The following is a 21186-nucleotide window of genomic DNA, read 5'->3' on the forward strand; positions in this document are numbered from 1 at the left end:
TATTATCAATAATTAGAGATAAATAATTGATTGCAGTTAAATATCAAAACAAAAATTATCACAATATATTGCTGTAATGGTATCTTCATATACCCCTATACAATATATAGTGATAGTGTAGCAACAAGTATATATGTGTAGTATTGTCCAGTACTTGACTCTGGTGTTCTGATAGTGTAGTAACAAGTATATATGTGTAGTATTGTCCAGTACTTGACTCTGGTGTTGTGATAGTGTAGTAACAAGTATATATGTGTAGTATTGTCGAGTACTTGACTCTGGTGTTGTAATACTGTAGTAACAAGTATATATGTGTAGTATTGTCCAGTACTTGACTCTGGTGTTGTGATAGTGTAGTAACAAGGATATATGTGTAGTATTGTCGAGTACTTGACTCTGGTGTTGTGATAGTGTAGTAACAAGGATACATGTGTAGTATTGTCCAGTACTTGACTCTGGTGTTGTAGTATTTACAGACCACATGACTCTTGACGAAGTCGTAACTGCTTTCATTTGTTTTCAAACCAAAATATGTACAAACATCAGCTGCTGGACCTACTGTATCCTCTCGTCCTTAGTCATCACCAGGATTTCCTTGTTACTTTAGCTGTAGAGGATGTAATGACTGCTGCCATCTAATGGCCAAAAGTTTAATTGCGACACAAAAATAAATAAATGATATAATATTTGCATGTTAATAGTATTTTTAATAAATTATTTTACACACACTTTATTGAAACTATGATACAAGTTAACCATGACTTAAAAAACAAAGAAAATCTATTCATTTATATATTTTTAAATATTAATATAATGCTGATGATCCACATCATGAAAAGAGAATAGTGATGTTCAAACAGTCGTACCTCGGCGTCCTCCCCGAAGAACCTGTACTTGTAGCCACACTCCACGGCCAGCAGAGCGTCCTGATGCTTCTGCTTGAGCTCCAGCACCTGCTGCTCCAGAGGCGTGAAGACGCTCTTAGGACGTCTGGAGCTTCTACTGTCGGCAGAGACGTCTGTGGCGTCTTCCTTCGAAACACTTCCTGGTTTGGCAAACTGAGAGAAGAAGAATCCCTGAAGAAGAAATCGTTTTTTAATGATTATGTATCGACTTATTCTTTTTAATCAGTTTTAATTTTTTATCATTGTTCTTTCATTCATAAAATTTAAATACATGTAAATAAAAAAAAGATTTCAATTAACATGGAAATATTTTTGGGTTAGCATTTGTGTTGCAATTATACTTCCAGCCTCTAGATGGCAGCAGTCATTACGCCCTATGAAGCAAAAGTAACAATCCCATCGATGACTGAGGACGAGAGGATACAGTGAGTCCAGCAGCTTTTAAAGCTGATGTTTGGACATACTTTTGGTATTATTTTTATATTATAATTTGTTCAATAATTTACTGTTTTGGTATTAAACAGGACTGTATTGATTTTCTTTTCTATTCAAATAATTTTATAAAGAAAAGTTATTTTAATGGTTTATTCTTCTCGGTTTATAAAATGTGTGAATGATAAACTAATTCAATTTTTAATTTGCATTAAAAAAAGATTCCTAGCTTTCATTTTAGTGTTGCAATTAAACTTACGCAGCAGTCATTACGTCCTGTGCAGGTAAGGGAACATTGAAATCCTGGCTATGACTGAGGACAAGAGGATACAGTGACTCCAGCAGCTTTTAAAGCTGACGTTTGGACGAATTTTGGTTTGAAAACAAATGAAAGCAGTTACGACTTCGTCAAGAGTCAAGTGGTCTGTAAATACGTTTTCAAGTACTCTACAATACTACACATATATACGTGTTACTACACTATCACAACACCAGAGTCTAGTACTGGACAATACTACACATATATACTTGTTACTACACTATCACAACACCAGAGTCAAGTACTGGACAATACTACACATATATACTTGTTACTACACTATCACAACACCACAGTCAAGTACTCGACAATACTACAGATATATCCTTGTTACTACACTATCACAACACCAGAGTCAAGTACTGGACAATACTACACATATATACTTGTTACTACACTATCACAACAGCAGAGTCAAGTACTCTACAATACTACACATATATACGTGTTACTACACTATCACAACACCAGAGTCTAGTACTGGACAATACTACACATATATACTTGTTACTACACTATCACAACACCAGAGTCAAGTACTGGACAATACTACACATATATACTTGTTACTACACTATCACAACACCACAGTCTAGTACTGGACAATACTTCACATATATACTTGTTACTACAGTATCACAACAGCAGAGTCAAGTACTCGACAATACTACACATATATAAGTGTTACTACACTATCACAACAGCAGAGTCAAGTACTCGACAATACTACACATATATACGTGTTACTACACTATCACAACACCAGAGTCTAGTACTGGACAATACTACACATATATACTTGTTACTACACTATCACAAAAGCAGAGTCAAGTACTCGACAATACTACACATATATACGTGTTACTACACTATCACAACACCAGAGTCTAGTACTGGACAATACTACACATATATACTTGTTACTACACTATCACAACAGCAGAGTCAAGTACTCGACAATACTACACATATATACGTGTTACTACACTATCACAACAGCAGAGTCAAGTACTCGACAATACTACACATATATACTTGCTACTACACTATCACAACACCAGAGTCAAGTACTCGACAATACTACACATATATACTTGTTACTACACTATCACAACAGCAGAGTCAAGTACTCGACAATACTACACATATATACGTGTTACTACACTATCACAACAGCAGAGTCAAGTACTCGACAATACTACACATATATACGTGTTACTACACTATCACAACAGCAGAGTCAAGTACTCGACAATACTACACATATATACGTGTTACTACACTATCACAACAGCAGAGTCAAGTACTCGACAATACTACACATATATACTTGCTACTACACTATCACAACAGCAGAGTCAAGTACTCGACAATACTACACATATATACGTGTTACTACACTATCACAACAGCAGAGTCAAGTACTCGACAATACTACACATATATACTTGCTACTACACTTTCACAACACCAGAGTCAAGTACTGCACAATACTACACATATATACTTGTTACTACACTATCACAACAGCAGAGTCAAGTACTGGACAATACTACACATATATACTTGCTACTACACTATCACAACACCAGAGTCAAGTACTCGAAAATACTACACGTGTATACTTGTAACTACACTATCACAAAACATCGTATCGTAATAATTATTGCTTCTCTAGATTCTTACCGATACAAATTCACACACAAAAACTTTAAGTTCAAGAGTATTTCACCTGTTTCGGTTTCACATCCAAATCTTCGTCTTGAGTCGCTTTTTCCTCCAGAAACTCTGTGCGTTTGTTTCGTTCACTCCGGTCGCTGCAGCTGACTCCACCCGCCTCGTCCTCCTCAGGGAACCTGGCGTCGGACGTGCAGGTGAAGCTTTTCAGCTTCTCCAGGGTTGAGGAACAGATGCTGACATCTCTGGCACTTGAAGTCTTCTCTGCAGAGAAACACAGACGAATCTTCATCTCTGACTTACTCTTCCTCACGAGTCTAGAGGTGAGAGACTCAACCAGGGGCCAAAACATCTGGGAATATTTCAGGATACATCTTTGAAATGTTTTTATTTAGATTGTTACTCATCTTATCTTGAACACTGGCCCTAACTACACAACAGCCACCTGAATATCTTTAACGTTTGAATCAGGGCTTTTATTTTAACTTGATTGTGATTATTTGGGAAAAAATACTTCAATACTGTCAAGATGTAAACATATTGCGTACAATTACATTAGCGGAAATATTTTATTTATTACTTTGAATAGAGGAAGTTTGAACATCTACTCAAATTACACCATTTTAATTGTATTTTATTCTAAATTCTAATTCTACGTGTATTCCAGTAATGTGTGATTATACTTTTCGTTCTCATATTAAAAGAGTTAATGAGTTTGTGTTCAACATTAGAGTAGATTGATATTAATACTAATATTAATATAATAAGCGTATTGCACTTGGTTTTTTCTGCCCAGTTTTAAGTTGTATTTTTTTTAAGATGCGTTAGATTTAAAAAAAAAAAATGTCTGCCCTGTTTTAATGTAAACTTGTTTAACAACATGTTTTAATTCATATTTTTCTGTCCATTAATAAAAGAAAAATTCCAGGCTCTTTTAGCTTCAGATTTTTTTTCACCCAGTTTAAACTATACATTTTTTTCTGGCCTGTTTTAAGGTCTGATTTTATTCCCACTCAATATTAAGTTAAAATTTCTTCACTGATTTTTAAATTTAAATTTAGTATTTTTTTCCGCCTTGATTAAACTTTTAATTTCTTTACGGATTTTTTTTCCGCTCAGCTATAAGTTGTATTTTTTCTGCCCTATTAAAATTCTTTATTTTTCTACGCTTTTTTTTACGCCCCATATAACAGCCCCACAGCTGATATAACCTTTCATCTTTTTCCAGCCTGTTTTAAGTTCTGATTTTTTTTTCCCCACTTAGTTTTAAGTTGTAATTTCTTCCAAACCAATTTTTTATATTTTTATACTTATTTTAAAAACGTTTGTTTGTGAGATATTTTCTTCTGAATAACCGAGATACTTCAAATCCCTCAACAACTTCCACGTTCAGTGACTTCTTTCTGTCGCCGACACAAACATCTTTAGCTTGCAGGACTTGACGTGTGTCGATAATTCAGAAGAAAAACTAAAATTACAAAAAGGGCGTAAAAACCAGATCTGCTGATATCGTCCAGAGGTCACAACCATCAAGAAAGAGAATATTAGATCAAGAAACATCCTAAAACATTTTTATTTGTTCAGGCTTTTCCTTGATTTTCTGGAACTCCTGTGTTGTTCTCAGTGTTATCTTGATCTTTAAAGTATATACTTTATTGAGTATTGTTTTGATTGTTTAAGCGCTTTGTGACCCTGGTCTGGAAAAGCGCTATACAAATACAAATGACTTACTTACTTACTATTCTATTCATTCTAAAGGTTGCAGTTCCATCTATTCGATGACAGCTGGCTTGTCCAGTTCCTTCTCAAGAATCTCTCTTTAAATGACAACATTGTAACAAGTGCGTGAACGAAACACTTTCTTAACAACGACAGCAGTTGTTGACATTTGTCCAGTTGTGTAAATATTCATGTATCTATGTATCTATATATTCATGTACCAACAATTATAACTAATACTCTTCAAGTTTCACTTCTCAAAGGTTAAAAACTAAAATCTCACCTTCGTTGCTGTGACATGTCGAGTCAGTGTGATCCTGGTCCAGGGTCAGTCTGGCTCTCTTGGCAGGAGGTTTTAGATCTTCAGGTGAAACTTTCTGCTGAAGGTTTAAAAACACAGATGACGTCACAAGAACCACAACAAGTCATGTCTCACCTTGTGTTTTGAAACCTGCGGAGTCTTATAGTTGTTTCCGCCGCCGGATGTGAAGTATCTACTGATGGAGCTCTGAGGCCTGGACGACTTTTTAAAATACTTTGGCATTTTTTTAAATAACGTGTTTAGTTGTAAAACATAAGCGGCTTTCAAGACACACGGCGGCGCATGTCGTGAGATCACGTTGGCGCCTTTAATGACGCAAGCAGTCAAGGGTCGCAGCTTAGAATACTACTTCCGCTTCCGTTTTTCAAAGTACATGTTTCGAATCTATATATTGTTTAGGAAGGACGATAAATGACTTATGCATTAATACATGTACAAATACATGTATAAATACGTTAAAAACAAGTAACTAAATGTATAAATAAATGTTTGTATAAATATCAATATATCAAAATAAATAAATGACTTATGATTTAATTTTTGTCAAAGATTGGAGCTATTTTACGTGTATATACGTTTTGTCATTAATACATTTTGACTTTTTTTTAAATATATTTATAGATTTTGTCTTCTTTTATTTAGGTATTTATAAATTTTGACATTTATTTATACATTTAAAGATTTTGTCTTCTTTTTATTTAGATATTTATACGTTTATTTATACATTTATAGATTTTGTCTTCATTTTATTTAGGTATTTATACATTTTGACATTTATTTATACATTTAAAGATTTTGTCTTCTTTTTATTTAGGTATTTATACATTTATTTATACATTTAACGATTTTGTCTTCTTTTTAATTTAGATATTTATACATTTTGACATTTATTTATACATTTAAAGATTTTGTCTTCTTTTTATTTAGGTATTTATACATTTATTTATACATTTATAGATTTTGTCTTGTTTTTATCTAGGTATTTATACATTTATTTATACATTTATAGATTTTGTCTTCTTTTCATTTAGGTATTTATACATTTTGACATTTCGTTACATTTATTTATACATAAATAAGTCATTTATATTGAAAGAGCGCTTTTCTAGACCAGGGTCGCAAAGCGCTTAAACAATCATAACAATACTATATACAATACTAAATATATACTAAAAAGATCAAGATAACATCAAGCACAACACAGGAGTCTCTTCTCGTCCTTCATAGTCGTGTGTTCAATTCAATCTCTTCATTGCAAATTGTTTTTGAAAAATACTTTTTAGATCAAGACCAAGATGCTCAAAGCAGCAAAAATTATATTTCAAGATGAAACAAAAAAAAAAACAGGCAAAGATTTTTAAACTTTATTGCATTATTGCAGCACAAAACAGATGCATTAATAAAAATGTATTACATTAAAAATGTCTTGCTCTCGTCGTACAATTCTTTTTAGTCGTGCATCTTGCTCAAAAATACAGGTCAGTTCGCGACTTTACTGGATCTTCAATTCAGGTCATGAAGGAACTGAGGACACTTTTGTTGGTGCGTTTAAAAAGTGATCTAGAAAAATAAATGCTTCGTAATCATCTAAGAAAGCTTCTGACCAGGACTCGAGGCGTATCCGAAAAGGAAATACTTTTTTTTTTTGGGTCGCCCAGAGGACATAGACGACCCAGATCCCCACTTGTGTTGCCCAAGCAAATATCTTGACACCAAAATACCCTTTTGAAACGTGTGCATGCTCCAAAAACACATTTTCTTGTTGCAAACGTTACATCAGGAAGCATTTGATTGTGCATAATTATCATAATAATTAAACCGAAGAATAGATCCTTTTATATACAAGTGGAATAGACATTCTGAAGTTTAAGAAATGGCACTTTTATGGAATGAAAACTTAACCCCATCAATCTATCCCACGACAAGTATTCAAAATAAATACTAGTTTCTTTCATGGAAAGTGTTGACACAACAGTAGTAGACGCACAGCGACACCTCTGAGCTGGTGTGCGATCGTCCAAATCAGAAGGTTGTTGACATTTAAGTGCAAGTTTTTCAAGACACACACACAGTAGATTACACACAGAATCAAACCGACAGCAACTAGTTTGAAGGCAAAGAATAAAAGGAAAGTCAAGGAAGTGTCTAAAAGCGACAGCTGACAGTGATCAAAATATTATTTCCTTGTGTTTTCATAGTTTGGTTCTTGTGTTACAACTTAAACATGTCAGGAACAGAGTATTAACAACAGTATGAAAGACTAGTTTGTCAAGTGTCGCCTTTATGTTGGCGAGTACATTCATCACCGAACACTTCTGAAAAATAAAAGCTCCATAAAAGTGGCTAATGTCACCTTAACCCAGTGGTTCTCTACCCTTTTTTCGTTGTAGCGCCCCCTCTTGGCACATAACAATGGCTTTTGGTCCACAGCTCCCTTGCCTTCCGCGGTCTCGCCGTTTTGTGCGTAAAGCGAAACATTGAATTATTTCTACACACACACACACCGCTCTATTTAGTCACAGCTGAACGTTTGCTAAAATACAAGTCTACGTTCCTATGTCAGAAGTGGTTGGCTGGGCGGCAAAGCATCATGTCAGCTGTTCAGATTCGGAGAAGGTTGTCGAGAGGGATGACAACTCATGTGCAATATGGAGCTCGCAAGTTCAATAAAAGTTGTTGGTGTATAAAAAAAAAGGGTGAAAAAGTACTTTATTTCATTTAAGGCAGGGGGAGGGGTTAGAACGTTACACACCGTAATAACTGAGGGACCACAAAAATAAGTTAGGTAATATTAATGTATAAATACAGTGTTGTGAACCGAGAGTAAAGCTACAAAGACAGCTAAAGTATAATGTCTGTGTCCCAATCGCGCACTTCTGCACTTAATATTTTGAGTGCACGAGTTCGTCCCAATGAGCAGTGTGCGAAATTGAAGTGTGCAATGAGCACTCAAATAGCTAGAGAATCGAGTGTGGATCGAAGGACACTTTCCACCCTCAACAACCGCCATCTTAGTGACATAGATGAAGCTAAACTTAAGCTACATCACTGACGACGCGTCTTCGGAGCAGATACCGACATAAATGTCTCGAAAAACACAAATTTAATCACAAAAAAACAATAATAACCCAATGAAACACAACTTAATAACTTGTTTCAATAGGAGAAAAGCGCGGTCAAGCGTCAACGATAGGCTTTAAACGAGGGTTGCGATCATTAGCAGTAGTAAAAAGTAGTAGAAGAAGAAGTTGTCGAGTCATTTCCTGTTAGTGTGTAGCAGCAGAGTTCGATTTGAGACAGTACTACACTGTTGAAGATTTGCGCACTTCGCAAGTAAGTGCACTAACTTGTAGTGTACTGTAAAGCAGTGCACTTGGAGAAGTGCGCGATTTTGGGACACAGCTAACGTATCTCAAGCGACAGGTTTAGCTAGCTATGCTAGTTGTAGTTCGGTGTAGTTGAGCCTCATCACTAGTTTAATAAAGTTGCTGCTGGTTCTACTGCAGCAAGAGACTCAAATAATGTGGCGTGTTGAAGTCATGACTCAGCAGTTTCCTCTAAAGCACTCTGGGTAAAAAAAAAAAAAAAAACGGGCGACATTCTTTGGGCGGATGTGCAGCAGCGGCCCAGACAGAAGGCGGAGCGAAAGGCATGAGCTACATTCTAAACCAGTGGAGGTCACGTGACCTCGGACGACCTCTCAGTGGACCCACGTGAAGTAGGCGATCTCATCCAGGTCCACCGGGTAGTCCGTGAGGTACATGGGGCCCTTGTACTCGCCCTTGAAGCTGCTCCAGCGGCCCGCCGGCAGGTAGATGTCCCTCTCCTTCTTCCCCGGCTCCAGCACCGGCGCCACCATCAGGTCGTCGCCGATCAGGAACTGGGAGTCGATCTTGTAGGCCGCCTCGTCGTCGTTGGCGATCCACCACAGCGGGCGGATGATGGGGTCGCCCGTGTCCAGCACCTCGCCCGCCAGCTCCAGCACCCGCGGCGCCACCAGGGTCTCGTGGCGGCGCGTGAACTTCTTGGCGATCTTCACCACCTGGCGGTCGTGAGCGAGACGGGATCAGAAACCTGTGGAACGAGTCGGTAGAAGATGGAGCCGAACTCACCTCATCGTCGTAGGCCCAGGGCGGGATCGAGAACTGCATGGCAGGCATGAACGCCGCCAGTTCCAGCCAGCGGATGTAGAGCTCTCTGTCCGGCAGATCGTTCTTGTTTCCTGAGACGCACAACACACACATTTGACTCACAACTCTTGGACTTCAATGACCTGCTTCTATGGAGTCATATCAGTGCCATCAGAGGATTGAACGCGTGAATTTATGAAACTGATTAAACTTTAACTTTCTTTATTGAAATGTTGTTTTTTAACAGTTAAATTATTGAAATGTTGAATCAGTTTTGATGGAATAATTTAATATAATGATTTATATATTGAAACATTGAAATAAATTGTATAAAATAAAGTTCAATCATTGTAATATTTTCATAATGAATTACTCATATTTATATATTTTAGACACAGTTTCCAATAAAAACTCTTTTCTAAATTCTATTATTTCAGTGGCATCAGGAATATTGAAAGGTTGAACGTTTTTATTTGAAATGTATTTTAAAGTGTTTTGTTATGTTTTTTAAATTATTTAATCAAATGTTTTTTTAAATTGAAAGGTTGAATTAGTTTTAATTGAATCATTTATATCAATAATTTCTACATCAAAAATGTTGAATTAGTTTTAATAAATAATTGAATTCAATTATTTCTATATTGGGAGATGTCACTTTATTTTATATCATTTAATTCAATAATTCAGATACATTCAAAATAATTGATTTTAATTTAGACACACAGTTTGAAGTTCTGATTCCAATTCTTCTAAATTTAATTTTTTTCAGTTCGATCAGAATATTGAAAGGTTGAACTTGTTGGCAATTTTTATGTTTTTTAAGCATTTTATTATGTTTTTAGATCATTTAATTCAATAATGTATATATTGAAAGGTTGAATTCGTTTTAATTGAATCATTTAATCCAGAAATGAATATATTGAACTTGATTTTATATAATTAAATTCAATACAAATATTAAAAACAATGAATATTTATTTATTTTACACATAAAATTTGATGTTCTGATTCCAATAATTGCGTTGTTTTTTTTTTATTCAATTATTTCAGTGCCATCAGAATATTGAACATCCAAACTCTGAATCTAATTGTTTTTAAATAATTTAACTGAATATTTTCTATATGGAGACGTTTTTTTTTAAAACTTCAATTAAATACATATTTCTTTTAATGTATGCATTTTTAAAGATAGTTAAATATCCCAATTCCAATAATTCAACATCTTCTAAACTTTATATTTTAATTTTGTATCCCTTTAAATTCAAATGCCACCACCAGACAAAACCAAGTTAGTACCGAGCTACGTGATCGAACCTTCAGCCAATCATAAGAAGCGAAGATGATCATGTGACGTGAAAAAGCACTGGTTCATAAAGTCGGATTCAAAACAAACAAAATGGTCTGGTGTCACTATTATACCAACATTTTTCATTGAATTTAAAGAATAGAAATAAAATAATCATTTCATTATTGGAATAACAATATCAAACTACGTAAAAAAATCTAATCTCAATTTTTCATGAATTATTGAAAATAATATATGAAACAGGGGGCGGAGTCAAATGCTGAGTATGCAGGACGTGTTTTTCTGTAGTAAGTAAGTAATTTTTATTTGTATAGCGCTTTTCCAGACCAGGGTCACAAAGCGCTTAAACAATCAAGACAATATTCAATAAAGTATATACTTTAAAGGGCAATATAAAACTGATAACACAACAGGTCCTAATATACATCATTATTTAGAGCCTAACCCACAAGAAAATATAAGTTAATAACTATAAAATAACTAAAGAATTAATATATTTTTCAATAAAAAACAAAATTAAATAAAGAAATGATTTAGTTCAATCAGTTAAATATATTTTAAATAATATATAATATATTGCACAATTGTTTACTTATTTATACTGTCATAAACATTCATTATATGCAAAAACATTTATTTATTCTGTTTATATTATATTGCACTATTTATAACTTATTAATATTTATATTTATACAATCACACTATGCTGTGTTCTTCTGTGCAAAGACAATAAAGAAAGTCTAAAGTCTAAATGCTTTAAAAAAAAAACAAAAGTGATTCACTAAAAAAGTTTAAAGATTTTAAACATTAAACACTGATGGACCTTCTCACGTCTCTCACCTGTCATGTGGTCCGGGTAAGCGTTCCCTCCGATGGTGTCGGGCAGAACGAACTGGTACCCCAGGAGTCCGATGGTGAGCACGGTCGGGATGATGGACTGCAGCCCGAGCTCGTAGCCCCACACCGAGTCCCGGTCGATGATCCTGAAGAAGCAGGAGATGTTCTGGCTCTGGTAGCCCACCCTCAGCTCGGCTCGCTCGCTGAACGGCGCCGCCATCTCGCTGTAGCGGCGCGTGAAGGTGGACGGGTCGGACAGGTGCGCGTGGGTGCTGAACTGCCGGGGCAGGTAGCTGGTCTCGCCGGCGTCGAACTTGAAGGAGGTCACGCCGTAGCGGGCCTTCAGCTTCTCCAGGTGATCGTAGAACCACTCCTGAGCCTCCGGGTTGGTGAAGTCCAGGATCCCGCCGATGCCGTTCCACCAGCGGACCAGAGCCGGCAGCGTTCCGCTGGGCTCGCTCACGAACAGACCCCTCTCCACCGCCACGCCGAAGTTGATGGAGTCGTAGTTGACGAACGGGTGGGTCCACAGGGACACCCGGAAGCCGTCCCCCCGGAGCGCGTCGAACATCCCGCTGGCGTTGGGGAACTTCTGGGGATCGAAGTCGAACTCGCCGTAATCCGTGGTGTAGCGGTCGTCCAGCTCCAGGTGGGAGCAGGTGAAGCCGTTCCGGGTGATGTCGGCGGCGTAGCGGAGCAGCTTCTCCTGGCTGACGGCCGACTTGTACAAGGCCCAGGTGGACCAGACCGGGTGCTTGAAGACCTCGGGGGACGGAACCTTGACTGGCTTAGGAAAGTATCGACGCACCTGAGAAGAGAATGAGATGGTGTGAGCGTGTAGTGCAAGAACATACAATACATATACAAACCGGCAACGACATATTGTGATAGTGTAGTAACAAGTATATATGTGTAGTATTGTCCAGTACTTGACTCTGGTGTTGTAATACTGTAGTAAAACAGATATATGTGTAGTATTGTCCAGTATTTTACTCTGGTGTTGTGATAGTGTAGTAACAAGTATATATGTGTAGTATTGTCCAGTACTTGACTCTGGTGTTGTAATACTGTAGTAAAACAGATATATGTGTAGTATTGTCCAGTATTTTACTCTGGTGTTGTGATAGTGTAGTAACAAGTATATATGTGTAGTATTGTCCAGTACTTGACTCTGGTGTTGTAATACTGTAGTAAAACAGATATATGTGTAGTATTGTCCAGTATTTTACTCTGGTGTTGTGATAGTGTAGTAACAAGTATATATGTGTAGTATTGTCCAGTACTTGACTCTGGTGTTGTAGTATTTACAGACCACATGACTCTTGACGAAGTCGTAACTGCTTTCATTTGTTTTCAAACCAAAATATGTCCAAACATCAGCTTTAAAAGCTGCTGGAGTCACTGTATCCTCTCGTCCTCAGTCATCGTTAGGATTTCATTGTTTCTTTAGCTGTAAAGGACATAACCACTGCTGCCATCTAGATGTTGGTAGTTTAATTGCAACACAACAATAAACAAACGCTGTTAATATTTGCTTGATAATTGTAAATCGAATATGTTTATATTCACACCAAATGGAAATTTAAATAATACAATTTATGATACTATGATAAAAAAAATTGAATTTAAATTTATTTTTTTTAATTGAAAAATTAAATAAATAAAAATCAATACAGAGCTGTCAAATATCGATACTGTAAATTATCGCAATTTATCCCTTTACAAATAACCTTTACTCTACTTTATCATATAAATAGAAAGTTGTAAGTTATACATACATTTTCCAGTAAGGAGTATATATGTGTAGTATTGTCCAGTACTTGACTCTGGTGTTGTAGTATTTACAGACCACATGACTCTTGAAGAAGTTGTAACTGCTTTCATTTGTTTTCAAACCAGAATATGTCCAAACATCAACTTTAAAAGCGGCTGGAGTCCCTGTATCCTCTCGTCCTCAGTCAACGCCAGGATTTCATTCGTCCTTTAGCTGCGGAGGACGTTTGACTGCTGCCATCTAGCGGCCGGTAGTTTAATTGCAACACAAAAATGGACAAAGGGCCTGAAGATTTGCATGTTAATTGTAAATTGAGTAAATGTACATTTTCTTTTATTAAAATAAAAACTAATAAACTATGATAAATATACATATATGTTTTAAGTAACGATAAACTGCTGTTGAATATCCATATGATATTGTGAAAAGAAACGTATATCTGTAGCGACATTTACTTACACCCCCGACGACAATACAGTACAATAATTTAATGGTATTTATATTTCTTTACGTGTTTATTGTACTTATACAGTGTGTAAAATGTTTCTATATTACAAGGTAATGACTTCTAACTGGTTACATGACGGAGGTTTGTTTTTGCAGTTGCACTATATAACCACTAGAGGGTTCCGTCTACATTCAAACACCTCCAAATCCCATTACAACAAAGCCCTTCCAGTAGTTATAAGACACCAATCATTTTCCCTCACCATGTACTTGTGGATGGACGTGACATCCGAGCCCACACACACTCTGTAGCTGAGTTCAGGCAGTGGGGGTTGACCTTGAGCCGGTCTGAAAGGCGAATCCTGGTAGCGAGCCTGGAAGCGCAGCACCTTGTCCGCCTCCGACCAGCCCAGGTGGAAAGGAACGGAGTCGTTGATCTTGATGGCGGTGGCGTTGGACGACAGCCAGTAGCGCTCCAGGATCCCGCCGAAGGCGTTCCTGTCGGCGTAGACGTCGCTGGTGATGAAGGGCCGCGGCTCCTCCTCGCCCAGGATCCTGACGGGCCAGTGCTGAGTCGCCATCTCGGCGCCGCCGTACCAGTGCGAGCCGTTGTAGGTCATGGCGTGCTCCACGGCGCCCTCGTGCTGCAGCTGCTCCCAGCGCACGCGGTAGCACATGACGGTGTCTTTCACACGCAGCTTCTGGATGAAGAAGTTGATTCTGCCCGAGTCGGACTCGGAGCAACTCAGAACGTTCTCCTCCTTCCAGCACGAGTCCAGGTCCAGGGTGTCGGACCTGCAGCCGCGGAGACGCATCAACACATCAATCGTTTTTTCAAGGAAAACTGAATGAAGAATTTGTTTCTTTATTATTCAATCAAAATGAAATGAATTACTTCAATTAAAAACTATATCTTAAAACAAAAAGGACTACAATCAAAAATTAGATAAAAATTAATAAACGACTACAATTTAATAAAAAATTGAAGGTTTTCAATAAAATACATTTTTAATTAAAAAAAAAAAAATTTAATTAGAAAAAAGAAATGAAAACTATGAATAAAACATATAAGTAATAAACGAAAAAACAAAAAAAATAAAGCCTACAATAAAAATAATTTCGATATCAAAAAAGACTTCAATAAACATATTACTTTAATAAAAATAAAAAAAGAATTAAAGACTTGAAAAAATTAGCGCTTTAATAAATGAATAAAATATTTAATAATAATTAGAAAATAATAATTAAATGTTACAAATACATTTTCAATTGAAAATGAATAAATAATAAAAAAGAATCTATAAAAAAATGAATAGAAATATAAGTAATACATAAAAAACAAAAGAGAAACCAATAAAAAATAAAGCCTACAATAAAAAAAAGTCAATAAAAAAAAAAAGTTTTACAAATCACAAATTTCTTTAATTAAGAAAAAAAAAATTTAAGACTTAAAAGAATTAGGACTTTAATAAATAAGTTAAATATTTAATAATAATTATAAAACATTTTTTAAAATTTTCAATTCAAACCAAATGTATCATTTCAATTAAATAAAGAAAAACACTTCAAATGTTTTGCCAATTGAATAATTAATAATACAATTAATAATAATCCTCAAACAAAAGAAAGGAATTCAATTATTAAAGAAAATAGTTTGACATGTTTTTTTTTATTTAAACTAAAATAAAACTTTTTTTTTTCTTTTATTAGAAGTAACTTTTTTTAATATGAAACAAATTTACCAAGCAGATTAAAAATATATCTTATTAATTAATAGTATAAATCATGTTTATGTCAACATTGTAAAAGGTGAAGACAAAGATGGACGTGAACAAGATCCACATCAAACCCACCTGAAGCTCATGCTGAATATCGCTGCGCCGTTCTGGTTCCGGATCACGAAGCCGTCCCTGTTGAGGTCCAGCAGCTCCGTCTTCAGCAGCTGCGCTTTCTGCAGCGACGCCGAGTAGTAGCACCAGGCGATGACGGCCGACAGAACCAGGACGCACCCGAACAGTCCGGCCAGAACCAGAGGTCGGCCCTCGTTGGCCAGTTTCTTCTTCAGCGGGGAGGAGCGAGGGCCCCGGTACATGGGCTCCGCCGGGGCCACCGGGACGATTTGATACATTCTGTCGGCGGGCGGGGGGTCGTGGTCAGAGAGTCCTGAGCTGGTGTTGTGGAGGGGTCGGTGCGGATCAGAGGCTCAACTGGTGCAGATCCATTAGTCACTGGTCCAGCCTGAAGACAAAGTCACATGATTAATGGAGCCCAACTTAAGATGTCCATACCAGGAAAAAAATAATTAAAACCAGAATATAATTTTACTTAAAGGGCACCTAATGTGAAAACCCAACTCTCCCTCTTAATAAAGTTCTAGTCTGAAATCTCGTCAAACGAGATTACGGTTTAAATTCTACATTCTGACATCACTCTGGTGCAGGTGTCCTCCCCTAGAAGCCCTAAATAAGTTAAGACCTTCATGTTAATAAACCAAATTAAATATTTATGTAAACATGGTGAGAGTTTTGTGATGTGTACATTAAGCAACAAACCTTTTTTTTTCAGGGGTGAGTTTGAAATTTACGTGAGTACTTGAATGCAACCTGTGTTTTTGTGACCAATCGGAGCAGAGTGGGCGTGGTTGAGATTTCATCTCAGCAAAAACAGAGCATTTTAAGTGGGCGGGGCTTAAGCATATTTTCTAATGTAAATATCTTTATTAAATGAGAGTTTTGTGCAAAAAGAAATACTGATGAGTATAATCACATTTAAATTACAGAATCACAATTAAATTCACATTTAAAAAACAGAAAGTGAGTATTGCCGAGTATTGTGATTAAAATAAATAAATAAATGTTGGTGGCAGGAAAAAAAAAAGATTATTTTTAACTAAATAAAGTTGTATAAATATATACAGTAATTTCTTACCAGTGATTTCAAAGTACTATCTGTTAACAAAGAGGTTCATCATGGTATAGAAATAAACAATATATGCAGCTGAACATTGACTCAGACACGGGTCACTGAAGTACACACTTACACGACAATAGAAAACTATATTTATGTCCAGACCAGGAGCTGAAAACCATAATCCACACTTTCCACAGAAACCATATTATATATATTTAGCCACATAAAAGCAGCCATTACTGTAAGTGAGTAAGTATTAGTTACTCGTGAAGCAACTTTCTAGACCAGGGTCACAAAGCACTTGTACAATTAAACAAATAAATACCTACAGTTTTTAAAAACTTTAAAAGGCTGGGACAAAATAATACAAACACAGGAGTCCCAGAAAATCATGGAAAAGAATAAAATAAAAACGTCTTAAGATGTTTCTTGGAGGAGTTAGTAGATGTTAAGTCTGGATCAGATCTCTGATGGAAGGTCTGACCATGAATAGATCTGAAAGTAAGAACCAGAATTTTAAAGTTGATCCTGAAAGAAACTGGCAGCCAGTGAAGAGTTTTAAGGATCGGAGAAATGTGAGTTCTTCTACTAGAGCGGCTCAGAATTCTGGCTGCAGAGTTTTGTGTGAACTGCAGGCGAGACAGATCCTTCTTGTTTGAACTGGCATTTAATTCATTTGAAAAAGTACAATTGTATTTGTAGTAAACCATGTATGTATACATTATTTTCTAGGAACTATGTTTCCTGTACTTTAAAAAATATTTCTGACTTGTTTGTCACAGCTTTTTTTATACCTTAATAAATCCCTTATCCCTCCATGAATACTTTTCAGAACTTGTAGTATCTCCAACTTTAAGTACATTTACATAGTTAAACCCATAGTTTGACTGGACAGAAAATGATTGTGTGTTGTACGTTTGTTTTTCTGTGTTGTGTATTTACTTTAGCTCCAAAAAATAATATTTACTGCAGAGTCATCGTTTGTTTAGTGTTGATCTTAAATATTTTAGGCAAAAAACACAAGGTTCAGTAAAGATATTTTATATTTGCTCAGTGGAAACTGTACTGTGTGAGATGGAAACACAACTGTGTGAGATGGAAACACAACTGTGTGTGATGTAAACACAACTGTGTGAGATGGAAACACAACTGTGTGAGATGGAAACACAACTGTGTGTGATGTAAACACAACTGTGTGAGATGGAAACACAACTGTGTGAGATGGAAACACAACTGTGTGAGATGGAAACACAACTGTGTGTGATGTAAACACAACTTTGTGAGATGGAAACACAACTGTGTGAGATGGAAACACAACTGTGTGAGATGTAAACACAACTGTGTGAGATGTAAACACAACTGTGTGAGATGGAAACACAACTGTGTGTGATGGAAATACAACTGTGTGTGATGGAAACACAACTCTGTGTGATAGAAACACAACTATGTGAGATGGAAACACAACTGTGTGTGATGGAAACACAATTGTGTGAGATGGAAATACAACTGTGTGAGATGGAAACACAACTGTGTGAGATGGAAACACAACTGTGTGTGATGTAAACACAACTGTGTGAGATGGAAACACAACTGTGTGAGATGGAAACACAACTGTGTGTGATGTAAACACAACTTTGTGAGATGGAAACAGAACTGTGTGAGATGGAAACACAACTGTGTGTGATGTAAACACAACTGTGTGTGATGTAAACACAACTGTGTGAGATGTAAACACAACTGTGTGAGATGGAAACACAACTGTGTGTGATGGAAATACAACTGTGTGTGATGGAAACACAACTCTGTGTGATAGAAACACAACTGTGTGAGATGGAAACACAACTGTGTGTGATAGAAACACAATTGTGTGAGATGGAAATACAACTGTGTGTGATAGAAACACAACTGTGTGAGATGGAAACACAACTGTGTGTGATAGAAACACAACTGTGTGTGATGGAAACACAACTGTGTGTGATGTAAACACAACTGTGTGAGATGGAAACACAACTGTGTGAGATGTAAACACAACTGTGTGAGATGGAAACACAACTGTGTGAGATGGAAATACAACTGTGTCAGATGGAAACACAACTGTGTGAGATGGAAACACAACTGTGTGTGATGGAAATACAACTGTGTGTGATGGAAACACAACTCTGTGTGATAGAAACACAATTGTGTGAGATGGAAATACAACTGTGTGTGATAGAAACACAACTGTGGGTCATCGTTTGTTTAGTGTTGATCTTAAATATTTTAGGCAAAAAACACAAGGTTCAGTAAAGATAATTTATATTTGCTCAGTGGAAACTGTACTGTGTGTGATGTAAACACAACTGTGTGTGATGGAAACACAACTGTGTGTGATGTAAACACAACTGTGTGAGATGGAAACACAACTGTGTGAGATGTAAACACAACTGTGTGAGATGGAAACACAACTGTGTGAGATGGAAACACAACTGTGTCAGATGGAAACACAACTGTGTGAGATGGAAACACAACTGTGTGTGATGGAAATACAACTGTGTGTGATGGAAACACAACTGTGTGTGATAGAAACACAACTATGTGAGATGGAAACACAACTGTGTGTGATGGAAACACAACTGTGTGTGATGTAAACACAACTGTGTGAGATGGAAACACAACTGTGTGAGATGGAAACACAACTGTGTGAGATGGAAACACAACTGTGTGAGATGGAAACACAACTGTGTGAGATGGAAACACAACTGTGTGTGATGGAAATACAACTGTGTGTGATAGAAACACAACTGTGTGAGATGGAAACACAACTGTGTGTGATGGAAACACAATTGTGTGAGATGGAAATACAACTGTGTGTGATAGAAACACAACTGTGGGTGATAGAAACACAACTGTGTGTGATGGAAACACAACTGTGTGTGATGGATACACAACTGTGTGAGATGTAAACACAACTGTGTGTGATCGATCACCTGCGCAGGAAACTCATTGTTCCGGAACAACCGGTTCAATGTCGCAGAAACACATCGTAATAATCGAAAGACTAAAAAACTGATATTTTCAAACGAAACTAATCGTGAATCCCGTGAAAATAAACTTGTTACCTCAGTTCCGGGACGGAGTAAAAGTGCTGCATTCACCGAGGTTTTCGTCTCCTCTCGCGCGCATGCGCAGAACTCTTCACCTCCCCCGCCCTTCAAGGTAGTATACTGGCGAACGATTGGTCTGTTTTACAGCCAATCACAAGTGGAGCAGCAAAGGTTTCTGGGAAATGTATTTCTAACGCCGACGAGTGAACCCATGCGCGATGGCATATTTCGTTCCTCAAATCTAGATATAAAAAAATAAAAAATATATTAATGAAGTATTTTATTGGTTAAAAGGAAAAAAATCATTTTTTAAATTTGATTTATCCTTTAAATATTATTATTGTTGTTATTATTATGATTACTATTATCTTAAATGTTAATATCTTGCTAACTATCTGGTGTTAGTAAACATCTCATCTAGCACTATTTATTTTTCCATCTTTAAATAACAAAACAATCAAACAAGATTTTCTCTCATCTCTTTCCCTTCTTCTCAAACTTTCTACATACATTTAAAAGACATTGACAAGAAGAAAGATTAAAATCAAAGTTTTGAATAACAACATGATACCAATATAAAAATTAAGGCCAATTTGTTGTCATGTTTTGAAATCTGTTGATGTCAAGTTAAAGATCCAGTAATGGCTGCTTTTATGTGGCTAAATATATATAATATGGCTTCTGTGGAAAGCGTGGATTATGGTTTTCAGCTCCTGGTCTCAACATTTTAACCGCTTGTTGATTGTGTTGAAGACTTTAAATAACGTGACAATGGCTTTGTCAAAAGTTCATGTTATTCTCTGCAGCTCAACATTATCTGCCCTCAAAAAACTGTTCCTTGTTTATTGCTGTGTTTATGATCCAGAATCACCCACAGTAATAAAACAAATCAGTTGAGTAGCAGCACTATCATTACCTTGTAATATAGTAACCTTTGAACACTGTATAAGTGCAACAGATGGCAGCACTCATGTCATCCTCAGCAGCAACAGGAACAATGAATTCCTGGTGACGGCTGAGGACGAGAGGATACAATCACTCCAGCAGCTTTTAAAGCTGATGTTTGGACATATTTTGGTTTGAAAACAAATGAAAGTAGTTACGACTTCGTCAAGAGTCATGTGGTCTGTAAATTCTGCAACACCAGACTAAGGATGAGCGGATACAGTGACTCCAGCAGCTTGTAAAGCTGATGTTTGGACATATTTTGGTTTGAAAACCAATGAAAGCAGTTACGACTTAGTTTCGACAATACTATAAATACCTTCTTGTACACTACAGTTTATTTGAGAAACAACACATTCTCGGGGAAATCAAAGAACATT

The 21186-nt window shown here is 36.5% G+C and overlaps 2 protein-coding genes across 3 annotated transcripts in view; both read right to left on the minus strand.

Annotated features, from left to right (window-relative positions):
- Positions 1-5666, minus strand: part of msh3 (mutS homolog 3 (E. coli)) — a 51924-nt gene extending 46258 nt beyond the window's left edge. Inside the window, exons 1-4 of one of the 2 annotated variants that reach the window (XM_087787494.1) lie at positions 5489-5666; positions 5336-5429; positions 3389-3597; positions 867-1076 (exon numbers count right to left, since the gene is read on the minus strand). In XM_087787494.1, the coding sequence (XP_087643620.1) occupies positions 867-1076; positions 3389-3597; positions 5336-5429; positions 5489-5596 (621 nt within the window). In that variant the 5' untranslated portion in view covers positions 5597-5666. Of the gene's footprint in view, positions 1-866; positions 1077-3388; positions 3598-5335; positions 5433-5488 lie in introns of both variants that reach the window. The other variant, XM_087787486.1, reaches the window with a different exon arrangement.
- A 1058-nt stretch (positions 5667-6724) lies between these two features.
- LOC148087368 (alpha-galactosidase MYORG-like) lies at positions 6725-19967 on the minus strand. Its single transcript, XM_087787507.1, has 6 exons — positions 19877-19967; positions 15722-16106; positions 14132-14663; positions 11651-12455; positions 9487-9596; positions 6725-9416 (listed from the first exon to the last, which is right to left on the minus strand). Exons 2-6 carry the CDS (start codon positions 15994-15996, stop codon positions 9075-9077), a joined length of 2064 nt encoding a protein of 687 aa, XP_087643633.1. The 5' UTR covers positions 15997-16106; positions 19877-19967; the 3' UTR covers positions 6725-9074.
- Positions 19968-21186: the final 1219 nt, after the last annotated feature.

The sequence above is a fragment of the Callionymus lyra genome, chromosome 1 (assembly GCF_982586985.1).
Source record: "Callionymus lyra chromosome 1, fCalLyr1.hap1.1, whole genome shotgun sequence".
Lineage (NCBI taxonomy): Eukaryota > Metazoa > Chordata > Actinopteri > Syngnathiformes > Callionymidae > Callionymus > Callionymus lyra.

What these genes read in the sequence shown, in the direction of transcription:
- LOC148087368 (XM_087787507.1), bottom strand. Translation starts at nt 15,996, where the DNA reads ATGTATCAAATCGTCCCGGTGGCCCCGGCGGAGCCCATGTACCGGGGC. An exon ending in TTACCCGGACCACATGACAG is followed by an intron (nt 9,597 to 11,650) that starts GTGAGAGACGTG and finishes TGTGCGTCTCAG; the next exon opens with GAAACAAGAACGATCTGCCG. An exon ending in CCTGGGCCTACGACGATGAG is followed by an intron (nt 9,417 to 9,486) that starts GTGAGTTCGGCT and finishes CACGACCGCCAG; the next exon opens with GTGGTGAAGATCGCCAAGAA.